The 22906-nt window shown below is 46.5% G+C and overlaps 1 protein-coding gene across 1 annotated transcript in view; it reads left to right on the forward strand.

The window, feature by feature from the left end:
• Nucleotides 1–5291: 5291 nt before the first annotated feature.
• Nucleotides 5292–22906, forward strand: part of LOC144719651 (unconventional myosin-Ic-like) — a 61041-nt gene continuing 43426 nt past the window's right edge. Inside the window, exons 1-5 of the mRNA XM_078595789.1 lie at nucleotides 5292–5324; nucleotides 7663–7815; nucleotides 9807–9922; nucleotides 12967–13165; nucleotides 14271–14351. Of these exons, the coding sequence (XP_078451915.1) occupies nucleotides 5292–5324; nucleotides 7663–7815; nucleotides 9807–9922; nucleotides 12967–13165; nucleotides 14271–14351 (582 nt within the window). The remainder of the gene's footprint in view (nucleotides 5325–7662; nucleotides 7816–9806; nucleotides 9923–12966; nucleotides 13166–14270; nucleotides 14352–22906) is intronic.

The raw sequence follows: 22906 nt of genomic DNA on the forward strand, positions 1-22906 counted from the left end.
ACATTTCGAAATATTTATTTCGATCAAGTAACAAACGTGCAAATTGTTTGTTAATACCATATATATTCCGGTTCTCATTATTTTTTATATATGATGCACAACAACAAGCGAAGCTACTTTCAAACAATTAACCGATGGCAAATCTCGCCACAGAGATATCGGCACGTGACAGCAGAACAATGAGGGCAGGAAAGAATTAGTTACAAGCACGTGCACAGGGCCACCGGCTCTCCCGTTCCTAGTGCATTACCAAGCCTCCGCCACATTTACTCTGCTCTGGCCCTGGGGGGATCGCGCGCACATGAATGCAATCGCAAGTCACACATGAGTACATCGGAAGTCGTTAAAACTTTTCCGTGCCACGTGTCTTGTTTGTAGGCTGTTAGGACCGCGATAAAGGGCAGATGGTCCAATCCGCTGGCAAAATACAAGTGTCACTGCCCCGAGAACAAAATAGGTTGCGACCTTTGACCTTGTCCAGGCTGACCCCGCGAGACCTCTTGGCTTTGGTTTTGTTGTTTGTTGAGCGCGCATCGACGAGTCGCATCAAATGATTTCACCGGCACAGGGACTGATTGCGAATTCAGAGACTGAAGACGAAGGGGGGGGGGGGGTTTGTGTGATTGTTTGTATTGTGCGGCACAGCTACACGTGTCTGGATGACATCTGTGGAGGGGGGGAGGTTCTTTTTGCAACAGGAGAATTATTTAGTCATAAAGATTCAATTGTGTTGCTAGCAGATAAAGGAGAGTGGGGAATCCCCTCTGTATAAAGGTTAAAGCTATTAAGGGGGGGGGCGGGGGTCATAAAGTGATGTGTTCTTTATTGTGGTATTGATATGCGTAATGTATGCGTACTAACCATATTTAGTCGACCAAATGGACTTTGATAATAAGCTGCTCATCACTGTTTCGGTAACATGCAAATGTTACTGCAACAGTGCCTACAGTCATATTAAATGGTCCTTAATTTCTGGGCGTAATTTCAATTTTACACATATACACACGCACACGCTAAAATGCACCGTGGCAATGTTTTTCATGAGCTATTAAAAGGACACAGATTGAAACATTACATATTTTTTTTATATAATGCAATACAGCACTTCTGGTGATAACATTCTGTACAGAATGGTCCAGATGTCTTGTGAACCTCAATTCATTGACCTCGACCATTTTCCCCTTTGCATGTTCATTTCTGATTTAAATAAACCTTACTTAAAAAAAACTTAAGTTTTAGAGAATTTAATAGAAGTCACAAGACATATGGACTACCATGTACGGTGAGTCAAAATAAATTACATTAGATTGGTACAGCTTTACGTATACTGTGCATGTATATTTAGTTTATTTGCAAACCGTGTATGACATTATCAGGTTGAAAGCCTATTAAATCCAATACAGTATTTTTGTATCTTTGGGTTACAAGCAATAATTTATAATGTCCAACAATAATAGGTAGAGAGAGGGTGTGTGTCTATGTGTGTGTCCCTCTATGTGTGTCTCTGTCTGTTATCTTTCTACTTGTGTGTCTGTCTGTGGCTCCGTGTCTGTGTTTTGTCTCTATCTCAAATTTAGCATTATTTGGAAGAACGTTAATCAACCAGGTAGGATGTTGACTGTTGTGCTAGCCGACTCTCTGGGTTGTATTGCATTACATTTCTAAGTTTGCTATGTTTGTTTTTCTCATTCATTCGTACCTGATAATGGTTGCTTGTGTTGCAATCGAAACGTCGTATTCTATTATTTAATTTATTTTCTTTCTACGTGACTTTACCGAAAGAACCAAAGAGTAATTCCTGCAGTCACGAAAGCTTCGAATCTAATATTAGGTACGTAAGTGCAGACGAACAAATAACACACTCATAAAAATGAGCAAAGTTTAGGCAAATTTTGTTTTGTTACTAACAATAGAATAATACCAATTATTTACTCATCAAAGCCTCAATGAGATTCAAGACACGTTTCGGGATGTCTCGCCATTCGCCATGAGTGAGAGTTGTGCAAGTTGGAGAAAATCGCAGTACCCGGAGGAAACCCACAAACATTTTGTGCGGTTCACACATATGGGATTCTACACTTTATATACTGCACTGACATCTGGTCATCTCGCAGCCCGAACAAGTTTGTGAGATTCACGTGGCCGTGATATTCACCAATCCGTGCCTCCAGAGTGCTGAACTACAAGTTTGTGCCAACTGCACCCTATTGCACACTCGTATGTCCAACGACAATCGCTTACAAAATACCTTTAGGCTATACATTTCACGCATATCGTTTACTAATTATTAGTACAGATATAGCAAAATCACCGAGAGCGGTGGTATACAATCTCTCTCAAGTCACGGACGAATTCTAACCCTTGAACAAACATGTTTTTCCAAATTAAAATTACCCTAAAAGCTCTGCGAGTCAATCACCCACCAATGTTGATGAGTCGTGAATACAATCTAAATCGTTGTGCAATGGGCGGTAATGTTTTTTTTTGCAACAGATCCGCAGGCCACTTTGCCGTGGATTTGTGGTCCGCACACCACAGGTTTGGGAGCCACTACTACAGAGAGCCTCCCAAAATGTTCTAAGTGAGCATTGAGTAATTTTTTTAAAATATATATATTTCAGATAGTCGGTAAATATTGTCTGCATTATGAATCTCCTAAATATTTACGTTCATGATTGCCGATGATTGATTTAATATGTATTTGTTACGTTTGATCCAAATGCTGTAATATGTACATATTGTAATACATTATAGCGGTGGCTGTTGATTGTAATGAGTTAAGTTATCTGACAAAAAAAGGTTCAACATTTCAGTCTAATGCCAAATACAAATCAAAATGTCACAATAACATGAGTCCAGTTGACAACTTTAAGGTACAGTATTTTGGACATAATAGCCAAATAACCATGAGGACATATACACATCCTGCACATGACATTATTGTACTTTTATATACATTAACTGTATGTATATTTTGCATTACATTGATGGGAATACAATTGTGCCAAATGTTTGCCCATGTCGACCATAACAGAAATGTTCATTATTTAGTCATTAGATGTAACGAAAAACACATTTATTGATGGACTGCGTGTTATCTTGGTGTGGTCTGGGACTCTGGTTTTGCTGTCTTGCCCAAGCTTGTTAAATCAGACCTATATGAATAACGTATTTTTATTATGTATTTATATTTAGTGAGTTGCTTACGATTTTCTATATTTCGTGCTCCTATCGTCTTTTTGTGTTGTTTGTTGTTGTAACTTCTTGATCCGCCCATACTGGGCATCTGTGGATAAAGAGCTTCATAGCTCATCGGATTCCCCCTACAGTTTCTGATTGTGACATGTGTCAATAACGTCGCCTTAAAACGAGATATATATCACAGGCGACAGTTCAGCCAATAGCCCTTCTTCATAACACATTAACAGAAAGCCCAGAGAGATAGTGGACAAGAGATGGAGACTTGCACTTTACACTGTTGGGCCTGATAACAATGAAACATGCTTCCTGATTAACAGTTTTAAATTTACATATGCATAGTTGCCTATTCGTGAAGTTAGCCACTAAAAATAGATATTACGCGTACGGTCTCAATTTCCAGAATAATCAGAAAAACTCGAAATTCAGGCCTGATTACGACAGTTGAGACGATATCAAAATCGCCCCGTTGTAGATTGACCCCAACCCCGTTGGTGATGGAGCTGATGTGACGCCACCTCTACACTTTCCCCGCCACAAGTTTTCACGTGGCATCGGGCGATGTCACTTTTGTTAGCATGAAGGAATTCTTAAATTTGTGCATCACGGAAGCCGTCCAAAAAATCTAAGAGTCGATACAAATGTCCGAAATTTCCTTTCGACATCTGAAACCATGTTGTTGTTTTTATCCCCACTTCAAAACGCATTCCAAACGGAGATAATAAACAAGTGTGTGGGAGATCAAACACGACACAACCTGGGAGTTCATCGGGAGCTCACAGTAAACATAACGTAGGGCTAAACCTCAATACCGGTATTAAAATAACATTTGCGACAATTGTAAATTATCCATTGTATGCAGATAACCAACACCATGAACAAAACCATGGTATCTGCAAACTGCAGCCACCAGCTGTTTACTGATGGCTATCTCTTCAACTCATGATGTGCCTACTACCCACCTTGCATGCACTTGTACTCAAGTTGCATAATCCCTTAAAACCATTGCTCTTTTTAACTACATCGTTCTTTTAATGTTTGTTTCTCCTGAACCATGTGAATGTTGAACAATATGGTATACATAATAATAGAGTAAATGCCTCCCTGTCTCTACCCAGCATTTCACTTATAGTTTGTAAACGGTTTTGTCATTTTCTTACACGCAGCTTCAACATAGAGAGCAACGTTTAAAGTTAAAGTGGCAAATGAATAACATTTGTACGGCGTTTCTCTTTTTTGTTGCATTTAAAAGACAATCTAAGAGATGCTCTCTTTATTCAATCGATGCGATCTGATGTGACGCGAAGCCATGACCTCGTTTGACCTGACGTGTGTGTGTGATGCGTGCATGCATTGCATCCACCCCTCAACATGGACTTGCATGAATCGCTGTGTGTGTGCGCGCAGTGTATGCCGACTTGTGCCCTTTGGCGGTGTACGTGTGTGTGAGTGGTTGGCACGTGAGTAAGTGGGGAGCGGCGTTGTAGTGGATAGCGCATTGCGCTACAAACATGGAGACCTTGCTTCAATTCCCTGCCATGGATCACATGAGTGATGAGTCATATTGGAACTAATCCTGAGCCCCCCCCCACCCCCCTAGGATGACTCAGGCTTAAATGAGTACCTAGTGCAGGGTGTAAATAAGTGATATTAAAAACTACTTTTTTTTAAACACGCTTTTATGAAATGTACGAGTAATGGAAGAACTCCACGACTCCAGGAAGTGGCCCCGAAGCTTGCCATAACGTAAGGGGCCGTGGCCAATTACAGCCAACGTCAGTTTACCGTGGACAATTAGGCCCAAGCCGAAATTTAACATATAAAAAATATTGTTTAAACATATTTTTTATTTTTTATGATAGAATATAGTATTGTCATCAGTATGACATAAGTATACCGAGTTTGCAGTCTATACCACATTGGGAAGTGGGGTAAAATTGAGTTACAAGATTTGAGGATACAACAACGACAACAACAACAACGTTAACAACAACAACAACAGACAGAGTAAGTTAAATGAAAGCGTGTAAATAAAACACTTGAACTGGCGACACAAAAATGGAGGGACGGCCTACTTCTGCATCATGTGCACTATGCCTGCTCCTACTCTGGCAGGTGGATCAGAGGTCAGAGCGCAGAGGTCATGGGTCTCAGCGCAGTCACCGATGACTGCGCACACAAAAAAAACCATCACGCTAAATTTGAATCTGTAATTAAAATTTGGCTACATTCTAGTAATGATGGGAAAGGGATTCCTGTATGGACGAGAGGTCATTTGAATGGATTTATTTCAGAAGTAGCCATAATGTGCACTTCCATGGGCCGTTTAGGTTTCCACTGCTCGGATGTGTTGTTATTTTCGTGACGCAACGTCGATAACACACGTGGGATGAAGCTGGGTAATAAGATCCGGTAGAATGTTTTAAGAGACGAGTTAGGAAAGTTCACGTATACGCATGGATTCTGTAAAAAAAACATCCAGATATAAATTCTGCCCTCGGAAGTATTTCTTCATCAATATGGAAGCTAATGGGGTGCTTGTCAGGGCAAAACACAGGTTGCATATTTGCAAATAGTAACTTTTGCTCTATATTCTTAGGTTTTTTCGGTAAAGTCACGTAGGTAAAAAATTTAAATTAATAAAAATACAATAAAAATAAAATAAAAATCACGACGTTTCGGAGGCAACACAAGCCTCCGTCTTCAGGTGGAACCGTCATAGCACGATAGCTGCCTCTCACTTGATACAGCTATCGTGCTGTGACAGTTCCACCTGCAGACGGAGGCTTGTGTTGCCTCCGAAACGTCGTGATTTTTACTTCATTTTTATTTTATTTTACTTTTATTAATTTTAATTAAATTTTTTTACCTACGTGACTTTACCGAAAAAAACCTAAGAATATGAATCCTTGCAGTCACGAAAGCTTCAAATCTAAAACTTTTGCTCTGGTTTGCGTGTCCAGGCGTTGGTAAATTCGGCAAGTTTTCAATGGAGAAATTCTTCAATAGTAACTTCTAACGCCGAAGGCTCGTTCACATTGGACCATCTTTACGACCACAGCTCGATCGCCCGTCCCCCTCATTACGGACGGATAGAGCTAACGAATTAACGCTTTCAACCTTCATTGGAAAGCGGACAAACAAAAAGCCCTCAGCTCCGACTCTGACAATGCATGGGCTCAAAGGAGCTCTTTGTGTGTGTGTTTGCCAGACATGGTGCCGATCACCCACCCCTCTCGTATGCTGTGCCAGCCTTCATAGGCTTCGCCCCAAAGTCTGTTAAGGCTATCAGAATCTGAATATTTATTGATACTGGACGAATCCGATTAGCTATAAAGCTCTTTTTCACAGATGTCCAGTAGGAGCGGGTCAGAACATTACAACAAGAAACAATACAAAAACACGATAGGAGTGCAATGTTTTTGTTATTTAAAAAAAAATATATAGGCAAATAAAATTAAACTTATTTTTTTCATCTTACCAGGTAAATCCCACTCAGCTCTTAGCTTCTTTTTAGAAGCCACCTCTGTCACACATGTGGAAATGTATAGCGGCAAAAGTATCTAAATAACACTGTGTAGCAAACATTTGTTGTTGTTGCTGGGTAGTAAGTGTTAGTTCCTAATTGCTTATGCCTAAAAAGTACAGAAAACGGCTATTATTCCCCACAAACTTTGCTTCTGTGACCAGGACAGTGATATTTTGAAATGTATTTCTAGATTTGAAGCTTTTGTGACTGCAAGGATTCATATTCTTAGGTTTTTTTGGTAAAGTCACGTACGTAAAAAATTAAAATTAATAAAAGTAAAATAAAAATAAAATAAAAATCACGACGTTTCGGAGACAACACAAGCTTCCGTCTTCAGGTGGAACCGTCACAGCACGATTGCTGTATCAAGTACTCAAGTACTGTCACAGCACGATTGCTGTATCAAGTACTCAAGTACTGTCACAGCACAATTGCTGTATCAAGTACTCAAGTACTGTCACAGAACGATTGCTGTATCAAGTACTCAAGTACTGTCACAGCACGATTGCTGTATCAAGTACTCAAGTACTGTCACAGCACGATTGCTGTATCAAGTACTCAAGTAATTGATACTCAAGTACTTGATACAGCTATCGTGCTGTGACGGTTCCACCTGAAGACGGAAGCTCGTGTTGCCTCCGAATCGTCGTGATTTTTATTTTATTTTTATTTGACTTTTATTCATTTTAATTTTTTTACCTACGTGATTTTGAAATGTACCCATTTTCAATGAGAAAACGGGCGAATTTGTGTCTTTTCGTTCACAAAAAAGTCCGGGAAAAACACAACATATGAATAAAAATTTACATGTATTGATACTAAAGTAAATACAAAAATGCGTTATCAATCGTGGTGTTTGGCGTGGGAGGAGCGGATGGGGGTGGGGAACGATGGCTGGCATCTTTTGTCTTTGCACAACGCTTTGACGACCGCAGGTGGTGGAGGGGGGCGTGCGAATCGACCCGAGCAGCCGGCTCACAGCCCGGGACCACGTGGGCGTGCAGGACCTCATCCTGCTCGAGGAGTTTTCCAGCGAGGAGGCCTTCCTCCACAACATCAGCCTGCGCTTTGCCAGCGATCTCGTCTACGTACGGGCCGACCACTCTGCACCTCGCCATGCGGCTAAAAGCCACCGCAAACCGGAATTTCGGGCACGAGGAAAAATAATGTGGCCACGTTTTTTGTTTGTTTTTGTTGTTGTTGAGAACGTTACGCCTTCCATGACAACGTGGCACCTGTGCGTTGCGAGCAGCCATTTTTTAATACAGATGATGATATGATGCTCATGGCTTTGTGACATTAATATAAACCCTTTTGAGGCAATTATCCCTTTTTTGAGAGAATGTTAAAACAATGTAGCTTTTTTGAGACGAAGGTTACCTTCACAACATCAGATTCCATTTTGGGTATGCCCCTCTGCATATTGGTCTGGGGTAAAATATGTATAAGTCCTGGCAGTTAAATTTCGATGTAAAGCTTTCGTGACTGCAGGGATTCATCTTCTTGGTTCTCAAATCCCAAATTTCTCAAATCATTCTCAAATCATTCAGACGCTGTCTTCCCGACAGACCTGTTCTTCACTTGAGGACGGCTGCTTGCGTTGTGGCCGAAGCGTCGTGAGAATTATTGTATCATGTTTTATTTTTATTATTTTATTATTTCCCTTCTACGCGACTTTACCGAAAGAACCAAGAATATAATCCTGGCAGTCACCCTGTTTTTAGTAAAGGTGTAGCCCTGGAAGTGCTAGCTAACACCACTACTGGAGTAAGGGCCTCGACTACAGGAAGCTCTACAGAGATCCACTAGAAGTCTTTGGTCTCCTCTTGCATGCTGGCCAGATGTCTTGGAAGAGGTGGGAGTAGCAACATTTTACTCCATCACACACCACCCTATTTGCATTGCTGGGGAGGGGAGTTTAAAACTGTGGAAATGTGTTTCAACTGTGTTGAGATAAATCTATCTAATCTGCGACCATGGGAGTCCATTGTGATAACCATTATTCTCCATTACATTTTTTTTGCTATATTGGCAATTTTATACGATGGGCCAAAAATAAACATTACACCATCATCATGGCATTGCTATGTAACATAAAAATAGCAGGCTTTTATTTCAAAGGAATGTTTTTTTAGAGTAGAAGAAAAAAATTATGTAACTATGCTTTAAGAATGATGCAGACTACTAATGTCTACCCACATCTCAAAGAGTACCAAGACTCAGTCACCATCATGAGGAGACCATCACTCAACAGCATATAGACAGTGGCTGATGATGATGACCACGTCGAAGACAACATTGCTGACTTTCACGAGTGTTTAGATCTTCATCAAGAAAACCCTAGAATAACCCTTTTATTTTGTGAGCAGCCACAAAATAGACCCAACTTCTACGCCACGTGGAGCTCATCAGCGCGACACTGCGTGTGGTTGGGCAAACAAGGGGGGCTCCCACGTGCCACTCACTCGAGAGGCCCAGAGGGCCAGCGACGAAACACCTGAGAGCCGGTCCCGTTCGCTCGGGTGGTGGCGAGCATCATGCGTAGGTCTGGGCAGCTTGCGGGCTATTGCGGTTAATGCCACGTGCAGATGAGTTGATGGGTGGGGTGGGGGCTGGCAGATCTCGTACTCCTCAGGCCCCGGCTTGACTCGCTTGACCGCAAAGCACACGCACGTGGAGGCGCAGCCCAGACACCTGCCACACGTGCGTAGAATGCACCACCAACCTTCCACGTAGCTGCGGGCTAATGCGATGATTAATTAAACGAACTAGAATGTATCAAAAACGTTATGTGTGTATATATATTAAAATAATAAAAGGTATTTGGGCAAGAGCATGTTCCAACCGATTAGGGTGCTGTGGAATTCCGTAACCTAATTTCGCCGAGAGAATATTTCGTTCGCGAGATGCAAATTGTCTGAACATTTTCTCGCACAGGTATTATTGTGCACGATTGTAAAAAAAAGACAATGTTAGAAATCCCGTGATTAATGTAACGTACGGTTTCGTGATGCTCTTAACTTTCATTGTCAGGGATTTCCATAAAAGTTGGCATGAATATATATTATTTCTCTTTCAGACATACATCGGTTCAGTGCTGATTTCTATAAATCCTTACAAGGACCTTGGACTGTATGGACCGGAATATATAAACCGATACCAAGGGGTTCATTTTTATGAACTTGCACCTCACATGTGAGTACAGTACTTTAATTGTGTTTGCTCAGACGAACAATGGTGATTCTATGACTTACAAGCCATCACGTAAATACTGCGTATCCGAGAGGATCAGTGAAGCAAATATAAAATGCACGTATGCAACGAAGCATCGATTCATTGTTCATTATCAATTATTATGCTCAAAATACATTAATTAAATTGTGGGCATGAGAATCAGTGTGGAAATTATTAAGGTAAACCGTGCAGCTATAGAGACCACAATAAAAAAAAAACATAATATAGCCCTGAATTACTTGCCTGAATTGTGGAAATTTATTGAATCACGAGGGGGTTGAATTGTGAAAGGCCTAATACAGAGAGCGTTTAAATCATGCGTTCAAACATTTCGCTTAGATGAAGAATATTAACTCCTGTCATAATTTCTCGTTATTTGTTTACTTATAAAATACAACTAATTAAATTCTGCATGAAAGAAATCCACACGTAGCAACAATGTTCTCAATAACTTTATAGTGTCGCTTTTTTGGAGTGTGTGCATATGCTATGAGACATCTCCTTTACCAGGGGCAAAATATAGTAGTAGGTTTTTACCCTTTCAACTGGTACAAAAACTCACACCTTTATACAAGGCATCATATTTGCAATAACCACAACACAAGCAGTCAAAATGCAAACAAAAGAAACAACTCTGATGATGGTAATGATATGCACTGTCCTTGAAGTTGATAAATAAAAAAAAAATATTTGCCCTTTACCGAGGAAAGCCTCACAGAGTCTCAAGACTATTTTTCAGGAGGGTTCTGCAATGGGATGTGGGGGCCACTACCATTAATTAAATAAATAAATCAAGAATCAGTTTCTGTCATGTCATCTCCTGCCCACCTTACAGCACGTTCATGCTATCTCGTTAGTTTCAAGTATAATATAGCTGCTATCATTCGATCATAAATCGGCATATGTGCAGGTGCTTGCAAGTTAGTAACATCGCAGAGCTGTGAGAGATGGCGACGCCTTGGGATAGGACTTTATCCAGCAGTGGATTGATCACAGCTGCTGCTAATGATGGCGTTATCAATGTGCAAGCCATCGGTTTCTGAAAATTCTGAAGCTCATTCCGTGTAATTTAAACATCTGCGCAATTTGCTTCCGGCATAACAGCGCGGCGATGTAGCCGTGCTGGTCAGGGACATTGTGATGATTTTTTTGTCATTATATGAAAAGAAAGTACAATGTCTTCAGGCCATGTCTTGGAGAGACAGTGTAATACAGTAGTTTCATTACGATGAAGTCTCACCGATCCGGTAAAGCTGCATGCTATGCAGCTTGACACCAAGCGGCTGAGTGTAGATCACGTTTCGAGTTTTCTATTATATTGGAGCATGTCAAGTTCAACTTTCATCATGGGTATCTACACTAGAAGAAGCTTCATTTGCCCATTAGTCAGAGCGCTTTCTTGGGTAATGTCCTTATTTTTTCTGTAGAGTCTTGAAAGGAATCTTGCTGACCAGATGTAACCAGAGACCTGTGTTTCTTGACCTTTTATCTCGGACCTTTTATTTAGGAGGTGTTCGTGGTTAGCTCACTGAGCTGTGAACCTGGCAACCCGTACTCGATTCCGGCTTACAGCCAAAAGCAGTAGCGAGTATCTGAACTAGTTCTAGACCTACCCTAGGTCGACTCAGCCTCGAATGACTACCTGGTGCAGTGTGTAAATATCAGTTTAGGAGCCGAGCGTGGTGTTGGACACCCACTCTCTCGTTTGTCTTCATATGTGCTGGCTAACAGCACTATTGGACATCAGTGAAAAATAGCTTTTATAGCTAATCTGATTCCTCCACTATAAATAAATACAGTATTCTGGTTCTGACTTACCCTGACAGTCAGTTAAAGGCTATACGTGAGCAATTTGTATTTTTCTACCCCGGCAAGAAAGTGACTAAATCGTGTCACACCAAGCTAATGTTACTGTGGTTTTTTTTTTGTTCGAAATTTCTTAACGCTCCTGCCATTTCTATCTTTTGTTTGAGTTGAGAGTTTGACACTTTCGGAAAATTAACAAAATCTGGATATTGTAAAAAAATAAAGTACAGGTAAAGATGCGACCTTGCAATTACTTGCTCATGCCACCTGCTGATAGAAGGCCCTCTACGATGAGAGAGCTCCTCCACTGGAGAGAGAACCTGTGTAATATTGAGAGTGTTTTCGAGTATCATATTCTCCTGCCACGGTTTGGCTTGCAGAAATTCCGTGACAGTCCAGCTCAGAGGTTGTTTGTCTATCCCACAATTGAGACACCGTGCAATTTAAATAGCAATTCTAGATTTGAAGCTTTCGTGACTGCAAGGATTCATATTCTTGGGTTTTTTCGGTAAAGTCACGCAGGTAAATAGCAATCCAAAATGCCGAGGTCCAGGCACGGCAGTTGTATGCTTCTTTAATTCGCCCCCCCCCATCCGTTCACCTCTCTCCTCACAGCAGTAAAACATGGGTTCAACACAATTAGTCGGCCTTCTGGAACGCTCTTCCTTTTGATATTAGGAAGCCGCTGGAGCTATGCACTTTTAAATTTCGATTGAAAATTTACGTCTTCAAAACTGCTTTTTGTGTCTAGTTGGTTGTCCTTCCCACACACCTCCGATTAGCACCGTTGGCTACGCACAACATACGGTACAATCAAAGTCAAATGTAAGATCGTGTGCGGTAGTTAAAGTGTGAGTACTCCCACCTCTTCCAAGACATCTGGCCGGCATGGAAGAGTAGGCCAAACACACCTTCTAGAGGGACTCTATAGAGCTCCCTCTAATCGAGGCCCTTCCACCAGCACAGGCACAAGCAAGCAATTGCAGGGCTGCACCTGCACCATGACAAATACGATGGTAATCGATCGAGACATTCCGTTTAAACGTCGATAGTGTTCCCGCGTTTGAGGATAGGGCATTTGTGGTGAGTGCTATGTTCTGTGGTTTCCAGTGCTCGCAAACCCATCGGCATCATTTACAATGAAGGTCCCACGCAAAGTGAAATCACACCGTGCCCACCTGGTGTTCCTTCCTCGACAGATATGCACTGTCGGACCACGTGTACAGGGCCATGCGCTCTGAGTACCGGGACCAGTGCATTCTGATCACAGGAGAGAGTGGAGCTGGCAAGACCGAGGCATCGAAGAAGGTTCTGCATTTTCTGTCCAACGTTTGTGAGGCCAGCCCCAGTGTGGACAGCCTGCGTAACCGCCTCGTACACTCCAACCCCATCCTGGAGGTCACTACCACCCATTACACCCCCCCCCCCCGCCAGCGCCATTGGATGTATTTGTATACTGCAATCATCAGCGTCACCGCCAGCACCAAACAATCACATTTCATCTTCTTGGTTCTTTCGGTAAAGTCACGTAGGAGGGAAATAATAAAATAATAAAAAATAAAACATAATAAAATAAGTTATATTATTTTATTCTATTATATTATTTTATAATGTTTTATTTTTATTATTTTATTATTTCCCTCCTACGTGACTTTACCGAAAGAACCAAGAAGATGAATCCCTGCAGTCACGAAAGCTTTAAATCAAAATCACATTTCACGTTTACTGTACAACATCATGTATATTGTAAGCACCTATACAGCCCTTTTTTGCCAATCCATTGCTGGATGAGGGGTGAGGGTTGTGGGGGTTATTTGACCATACTTCACCGTGCCGGTCAGTGCGGGTTGGTGAAGACTGGGGAGCATACATGTTGAAGCATAGTACAGCACAACAATGGATGTTGCTGCACTTCTCCCTGCTGACAACGTGGCCTTGCAGCAGCCTCTTTTATGCAAATTCTTAGGTTTTTTCGGTAAAGTCACGTAGGTAAATGTTTTTAATTAATTAAAGTAAAATTTAAATAAATTAAAAATCACGACGTTTCGGAGGCAACACAAGCTTCCGTCTTCAGGTGGAACCGTCACAGTACGATAGCTGTATCAAGTGAGAGAAATTCCAAGAAAACAGTCCTTGTATATATACTGGTTGAGGGTGGGAGGAGCCAAGGTAGGCCCTGAATATTATTTTTGTGAGGTTCGGTGCGGCTGAAGCACGCTTTTATGCATGGCGGTGTCCCATCCGGGCATTATCCAGCTTCTGGGATCTTAAGAGATTGAGTGACTTCTGGGGAATTTGGTTACGGACATTTCAACATTATAGCCACCTTCGTACCATCTGAATCAGCCCCATGATGAGAATAGGCTTAACCCTATCACCAGACATCAGCTTGTTTTTGTCATTGTCATGAACTCTCTACAATAGTAAAAGCACGCAAACCTCTCGTGTGATTTACAAATAAGCGAATGCTACCAATAACCTCCAGTGCTCTCTTTTTTAACAGGCCTTTGGGAATGCACTGACATTGTGCAATGACAATTCCAGTCGTTTTGGAAAGTACATGCACATCCAGTTTGACTTTACGGTAAGGTGTCCGTTGGTGTTTGTCTCCTTCTGCCACAGCATTTTGTAAACGTACCATGGGGTGGTGAGCCCGTGACTCGCCAGCCACATGGAGCTCCCGAGCAGTTCAGATGCGGTTCAAGAGAGACACAGCTCATTTACCCATATTCCATGTGTAGAGGTGTAATTGTGTATGGGAGCGGATGGCAAACAAACACAAGGGGCGTGGTTAGGGCCGTACACATAGGAGGTGGCCACACCGACGTCCGCACCTGCATCCCCCACGGGCCCCTCCCGGGGGGGCCGCGGACTATAAGAGGGGGTGAGCCGGAGGGCTCGAGGTCGAGGTATCAGCTTTAACCAGCGAAGACGGAAGACCAGCTAGAATAGGCCCCGGAGCTCCCCTGGCTCGCTGTCCTTATAAGGGCCGACCAGGGCAAGCCGGTGGCGTGGCCCCGAGAGCCCAGACTGACGAGCAGGTCTGGGAACTCAGGGGGTCGGATCCCAGCTTGACCAGGGCTGGGACAGGTAGCCTCCCCTAGCTCCCTAGTGGAGGACTTGGGCTTAGGTTAGCGGGGCTTAGATGTTGTGTCTCCCTGTTAGCCGAGTAAGGGGACGTTACCCCTTAGGTCCTGTGTATACTCGCTAACTGTATACAAGTTGTGTTAATAAATAAGTGTGCCTCCGATCCCGTCGTCAAGCCTCCTGAGTAATTACTACATCTGGTGTCAGAAGTAAAACGTCCAAAGATGGACACACGAGGGACGACACGTACCAGGGAGTCGGAGAGGGAGGACACCGCGGCCGAATCACCACCAGAGATGGCCGAGGTCGGATCGGAGCAGCCGGGGCCGAGTACACCCGCGCCGCTACGACAGGAGGGGGGGGATGCGTCGGCCGAGGGACTTCGGCTGGCTCACTCCCACCTGGCGGAGCTGCTCTACGCCGCGGCCGCCGTGTTGGAGGAGATCACGCGGCTGGGAGCTGGAGGGGCTGCGCGGGAAGACGGCAGCAGCCGACGCACGCCGGCATTTCCCGCCACCCCGACGCGGCTCGCGGTTAAATTTCCCGCCATCACTACAGTGCGAGCAGAGGGCGGGGCCGGCCTGCGTCAGGTGACTGCTGAGGGCCAAGCACGAGCCGTGACATCATCAACGCCGGCCAGCGCGTCAACAACGGAGCGACCGGCGATGCCATGCTCACAGCCCGCCCACACTGTAACGTCGGCTGGGAACGAGGGAGCGAGATCCGCAGCCACGGACGTCGCCTTACAACAGCGACTGCCGCCTCTCAAGGAGTTCGTGGGAGCGGCTGGAGATTGGGGCGGCTTCAAAAGGCGGTTCATCGCTCATCAAGAGATGGCGAACTGGACGGACGCCGAGGCACTATGCGCGCTGCCGGCGATGCTGGACGACGACGCCCTGGCTACCCTCACCTCGGCGCCTAAGGAGAAGCGCGCCACGCTGCACCTGGCGCTGCAGCTGCTGTCAGCCGTCTATGGGCCGCCTTCGGACTGCAGGCAGCTGTTCCACGATCGGCATCGGGGCGCCAACGAATCGCCCCTGGCCTTCCGAACGGCTCTCCTGGCCCTGGCAAAGGCAGCTTTCCCGCGGATGGACGAGGAGGGAGTGGACGCCATGGTGGCTGAAAAGCTGCTGCTACTCGCCGATGAGCTGGACATCGCCGTCTTGGCTCAAGACGACGGAGAGATGTCGTCCCTGCTGGTCGCGCGCCACATCCACGGGGGCTTGCGGTCCCTGCGTCGAAAGGCTGCCAAGGGGGTGGCCGGCCATGCCATGGCGGCCACCGCCCTCCCATCAGAGGAGGTCTGCGGGGTGGAGCGGCGGGGGGAATGGAGATCGGCGGCACCGCAGGCTCGGAATGGACCGAGCCGCCAGGAGCAGCCCAGGCCATCTGGGGCGCTCACACGCTGCTACAACTGTGGCCTGCAAGGCCACGTTGCGTCAGGATGCCGGGCTCCCCGTCAGCGCGGAGCGACACCTCGTCAGGACGCCACGCCGTCTCCACCCAAGCTCCAGCAGAGAAATACGGCGAGTCGTGGCACCTCACACGTTTGGCCCATGCACACATCCGACACACACTCACGCGCTCAACTGAACAGGGTTCGAAAATCGCCGCCCATCGCGCGCGATTGTTCTGAAATGCGGCAAGCGCTCCAACCGGGTCAGTGGTCGGAGCTCGCCCATCGTGTCGTTGCTGCGTCGGCGGGATCATCGGTTGTGGTCGGTCATATTGATGGGGTAGAGGTGCGGATTTTAATTGACACAGGGGCATCGGCGACCATTATATCTGATTTGATTTATAACATCCTTCCCGTTCAAAGTCGTCCCTTGCTCCCTGTTGACGTGCCATGCTATGCTGCTAACGGGGGCTCGCTGGGCATTATTGGGCAAATCCGCGCCAAAGTTTGCATTGGAGACATTAAATTATCCGGGCCTGTTTTGGTTTCCTCCTCACTCGCGGTTCCGTGCCTGTTGGGGACGGATTTCTTGGCCAAAATGCCCATCCGTATCTTGATTGACCAGGGGTGCATCGAGCTCCCATCGGGCCGACGTGTTACATTTTTGTCTTCCCCCACCACGGAGCGTCGGGCGTTTGCCACCGTGCAGGCGCTCGTGACAAAAACTGTGCGCGTACCCCCGGGGGCTCAGATGCTCGTCCCTCTTAGGTTGCGTCGGCCGTTTGCTAAAGGGGTTGCGGATCGGGGGGTCTTGTTGGGACCATCTCGGGCCGGGGTCAATGGACCCGATTTGCTAGCGGCTCAGACCATGGTGAAAGGGGATGGGGACCCCTTCATTGCAGTCCTTAATGTAGGATCGCGAACGGCCGTGGTTCCTCAAGGGACCGTGCTTGCACACGCAACGCCGGCGCCCTATGAGGAACCACTCGTGGGTCAGGTAACCACCGATCCTCCGTCGCGACCGCATTCGGACTGTGATGACGGATGGCTGGATGCACTTTGCGCGGGATCTGTGGATCTGTCCGACACGCAGCGTGCGCAGCTGCGAGTTCTCCTGAAAGAATTTGCCGACGTTTTTAGTAAACACAAATTTGATATTGGTTGTACTAAATTGCTGCGACACCATATTGACACGGGTGACAGCGCGCCAATCCGCCAAAATCCCTTTCGGCTCAGTCCCGCCGAAAAGGATCATGTCAAATCGGCTGTTGATGACATGCTTGCCGCCGATATCATTTCCCCTTCCAACAGCCCGTGGGGCGCACCGATCGTTTTGGTGAAAAAACACGACGGCTCACTGCGGTTTTGTGTCGACTTTCGGCGATTGAACAAAATTTCTGTGGCAGATGCGTACCCGCTTCCTCGAATGGATGAGTCGCTCGATGCCTTGGCGGGGGCGCGATTCTTTTCCACCCTCGATTTACTATCTGGATTCTGGCAGCTTCCTCTGGATGACGAATCAAAACCTAAAACTGCTTTTCGGACACCGCAAGGTCTCTTCCAATTTAACCGCTTGCCGATGGGCTTACATTCTGCGCCGGCAACTTTTCAGCGGTTAATGGAACTGGTCTTGGCAGGCTTACAATGGGATTCGTGTTTAATTTACTTGGACGATGTCATCGTCTTTAGCAAATCCTTCGAGGAACACCTCCAGAGGCTGCGTGCTGTTTTTCTCAAAATGCGGGCTGCCAATTTAAAATTTAAACCGCAGAAGTGCCATTTGCTCCGCGAATCGGTGCGGTATTTGGGTCACATTGTTGGGCGCTCGGGGATATCCACTGATCCCGCCAAAACGGAATGCGTCAGCTCCTGGCCGACTCCCACCTCGGTGGGAGAGGTCAGGAGTTTCATTGGGTTCGCGTCGTACTATCGACGGTTTGTGGCTGACTTCGCTACGATCGCGAAACCATTGCATGCCTTGACGTCCAAGGGAGTCAGGTTTCATTGGGGGCTGGAGGAGGAGGCTGCTTTTCACGCCCTCCGGAATGCCCTGGTGGGGGCTCCGCCGTTGAATTACCCCGACTTCTCACAACCCTTCTTGCTCGATACAGATGCAAGTAACACGGGCATCGGGGGCGTGCTGTCCCAACTCATTGGGGGCGTAGAGCATGTGGTGGCTTACGGTAGTCGGGTACTGTCTCCAGCGGAACAACGGTACTGCGTTACCCGTCGGGAATTATTGGCAATTGTTTATTTCATTCAGCAGTACCGCCCATATCTGTACGGTCGGCGTTTCACCGTCCGTACAGATCATGCGGCCCTACAGTACGCTCTGCGGGTTCAACAACCATCGGGCCAGTTGTCTCGATGGTTGGAGATTCTCCAGGACTACGACTTTGTCACCACATATCGTAAGGGCGTCCGCCACACGAACGCTGACGCCCTGTCACGGTTGCCACCCACTTCGGAGTGCGCTTGCCTCCTGGGTTCGGGGCGTTGTAGGCCCCCGAACGTCACCACCGATTCGGTCCTCGTGGCCGCCGCCGATGCGCCTTTGGCTTCGGGTCCTATCGAGCAAGAAGGGAGGGATTCGTTGCTGGGGTTGTCGGTCGCGGAATGGGGACGCCTCCAAATGGAGGACACCTCCCTCCTCGCTCTGCGCCGTCGCGCAGGGGGGGTTGGGCAGGGGGTGGCGAACATTGACTCGTGGGGGTTGTTCCAGGGTCTTTTAATGCACTGGGACGGAAAAACCCGCCGCCAGCAGCTCGTGGTGCCTGCAGCATTGAGGGGTAAGGTGGTATGGGCTGTTCATGAGCGGCTTCTGCACTTGGGGGTTCACAAGACCTTTGCCACGCTCCAGCTCGATTTCTTCTGGCCGGGCATGGCAAAGGACGTGGGGGATCTCCTGGGGTCGTGCACGCAATGCGCGCAGCGAAAGCCACCAGCTAGGGGGTCCAACCCTCCGCTGCAGTCCATAAAGGTTTCCCGGGTTAACGAGCTCGTTGCGCTAGACATACTCGGGCCATTTCCCGCTACACCCAGGGGGAATAGGTATTTATTGACAGGGGTCGAATACTTCACGAGATGGCCTATGGCCTGGCCCCTGGCCAACCAGTCGGCAGCAGCCATCGCGGAGGCCTTTGTCCAGGGCTATGTCCTCGACAAAGGTGCTCCGGAACGGCTGCTTACTGACCAGGGTAAGAATTTTTCGGGAAAACTCCTCCGCGAGGTGTGCGACCTCTTGGGTACGGAGAAAATTCGGACCTCCCCGTATCACCCTCAAACTGACGGGATGGTGGAACGGCTACATCGGACCATCACGTCTATGCTGTCCCAACAGGTGTCCGAATCCCAGACAGATTGGGACCTTCGCATAGCCGGTGTGTTGCAGGCCTACAGGATGGCTCCCCATGCGGCCACCGGATTTTCCCCTTTCTTTTTAATGTATGGCCGCGAGGCTAACCCCCCTGTGACGACCCAGCTGAAGCTCTCGGCGCCTCAGGCGAAGTCTACCTTGTCCGAACACGTTAAATTTAACATCAGCAAATTGTCTGAGGCGCGGGAAGCGGCCGTGCAAAATTCTGAACTCCGCCAGAAGGCGAACGAGAGGCTTCGGCTGGGGCGGGTACATGTGTTCAAATGGAAACCAGGGGACAGGGCATGGTTGCACTGTCCCCAGGTGCCACTGGCAACCTCGTCAAAGTTGGTACGGCCGTGGCGGGGGCCAGTGGAGGTCGTACAGGTCTTACGGCCGCAATGTGTTCGCGTCAAATGGGGGAGGCGTCGGTGGTACGTGCACCCCTCAAGGTTGAAACCGTTCATTGCGCCGGCCCGTGGTTCACACACACACACGCATGGCCAAACGTGTGAGGGGTCCGCCGACTCCCCGACGTCGCTGCTCTCGCCTGACATGACATCAACTGTTCCATCTCCAGGTGCAACAGGAGTGACGGGTCCACGCCCGCCAACCCCTCCCGGAGGGGTCGGGGGTCACTCGGCAGCGACGCCAGACTCTCTTGCACCCGGACCGTCACCAACCACCACTGAGCGTGCCGGGTCGAGCCCTTGTGACGGGCCCGCCGCGAGAACGCGCGCCAAAACGCGCAGACTATTGTGAGGTCGGCCGTTGGGGGGCCCTTGCGGACAGTGGGGGAGGGGCATCCGGAGCGCGTGTATATATGTTGGGTTTGCGGAATGGGGTATTTATTCGGGAGGGTGCGCCGGGTTATTTTTTTTTCTCTTTCTTCTTCTACCTGTTTCCTGTTGTTGTTGTTGTTATGACTGTTCTTGTTCTTGTTAAATTTACGCGAGGCACACACGGTTTTGGGGAGGCATGCACCTTTATTCTGGTTTTTTTTGCAGCCGGGGACGGCTGCGAGCTGTACAGGGGGGGGTGATGTAGAGGTGTAATTGTGTATGGGAGCGGATGGCAAACAAACACAAGGGGCGTGGTTAGGGCCGTACACATAGGAGGTGGCCACACCGACGTCCGCACCTGCATCCCCCACGGGCCCCTCCCGGGGGGGCCGCGGACTATAAGAGGGGGTGAGCCGGAGGGCTCGAGGTCGAGGTATCAGCTTTAACCAGCGAAGACGGAAGACCAGCTAGAATAGGCCCCGGAGCTCCCCTGGCTCGCTGTCCTTATAAGGGCCGACCAGGGCAAGCCGGTGGCGTGGCCCCGAGAGCCCAGACTGACGAGCAGGTCTGGGAACTCAGGGGGTCGGATCCCAGCTTGACCAGGGCTGGGACAGGTAGCCTCCCCTAGCTCCCTAGTGGAGGACTTGGGCTTAGGTTAGCGGGGCTTAGATGTTGTGTCTCCCTGTTAGCCGAGTAAGGGGACGTTACCCCTTAGGTCCTGTGTATACTCGCTAACTGTATACAAGTTGTGTTAATAAATAAGTGTGCCTCCGATCCCGTCGTCAAGCCTCCTGAGTAATTACTACACATGTACAGGGGCTCCTCTACTTACGAACGAGTTAGGTTCTGGAGGTCTGTTCGTAAGTCGATTTGTTCATTAGTCCAACTTTACTCATGTCGATTCCAAGCACACTAAACACGGGGAATGGCTTTAAAAGTTTTATAATCTCTTATAGATGTAGATGCCACTGGTTTTTCATGTTCGGCAGATTTAGATGCCACCACCGCCATTTATTGCGCGGTGGTTTAACTTATGACTCTCGGTCCGAACAGGCAACTGGACATATGGACAGATTTGTTCGTAGCTCTGAAAGTTAATGAGTCAAATGTTCGTAAGTAGAGGAGTCCCTATAACTTCATTTCTAGCAGGAAAAAAAATCTGCAAAAACGGGAGCGGCCCAGGGCACTTACCCCTGACAGTGGAGCCAGACATTAGTTCTCCCAGGGGCACTCCCGCTGATATCTCAATTAAAAACTGCATAGCCAACCGGCGCCAGCGAAGCCGATCATAGGGTCAGAAACTTGAGCCATGCCTCTACTATACATTGTGAAAAAAATGCCCTCAAAATAAGTCAAAAAAATTCATGCATTTTGTGTTCTTTAAAAATGTTTTCTTATTTCTAAGCATATATATTTTTCAAATTTCATAAATGCATTTATTTATTTGCTGTACCTGAACTTCAGAAAATAAGGAATGTCGATTGCAATGGTTTGGGAAAATATCGGGAATGGATGTTGGAAGGATACCACAGCATGGCGATGCTTACCAGAGTAGACCGAACAAGCAGTAGGGACGGAGCAAGAAAGCGCCGGTTAGACAAAATGAATAAGGACGTGGAGTAGAAAGGTTCAGACATTAACGATGCATTAGAATTAGTACAGAACGTACACCATTGGAGGGACTTTATTCAGTTCCACCATCGTGGAAGCTGACGCAAGGGATGGGAATAATATTTGTTTATCTGTGTGTGACTAATCCAACAAGACTTTGTGTGTGTTTTATAGTAAAATGTTGCCTTGTTTGGATTCAGAGGGAAAGCAAAAACGATCATTTGTGCAAAGCCGTCTCTAAATACAGAATGACAGGAAGGCAAACACAAATGAGAACTAATGCAGTTTTTATTGTGCAAGATAATGTCTTCTGCACTTACATAGTGCCCCTTGCATTTTTATTTCATGTAAAAGGCCATCAAATGCACAAGGTTTTGCAGCAATAAAGATACAACTTTGATTATGAGCATGTGAACCTTTAAAAGTATATAAACCTGTCCACCTAAGTACAGAATACTGGAATGGAATCAGAAAACAAAACTGCGTTGCGCAATTATTTTGAGGAAATGTGTTTATTTGCTTCAAAGGACAACCTTTATTCTTTACAGTAAAGATATTACAACATCCCACTCTATAATTATATTATCCGATCACGATATTGCTCACCATTGTATTATTATTAATGCATATCGTTTTCTCTTCTCAAATTTATAATTGAAAAGCCACAAATGAGTTTTTTTTTCCTGATCATGTATGTTTGTTTAAAAAAAAAGGTTGCTGTATCTTCAGCGACAGCTTCTTTTTTTCATGCCCGATTGAGATGATCAATTCATAATGAAAAAATATTACAATACTTCTAAAGTTTAATACTGTACATTCTTAATTGGGTGCCACTGAAACTTCAAGTTTGTTATCTTCAAGGCCACGCCTCCTGTTTTTTTTTATTTGCCTATTAAAAAAAGTTTTTT

Source organism: Lampetra planeri, chromosome 6 (genome assembly GCF_965212315.1).
Source record: "Lampetra planeri chromosome 6, kcLamPlan1.2.h2, whole genome shotgun sequence".
NCBI lineage: Eukaryota > Metazoa > Chordata > Hyperoartia > Petromyzontiformes > Petromyzontidae > Lampetra > Lampetra planeri.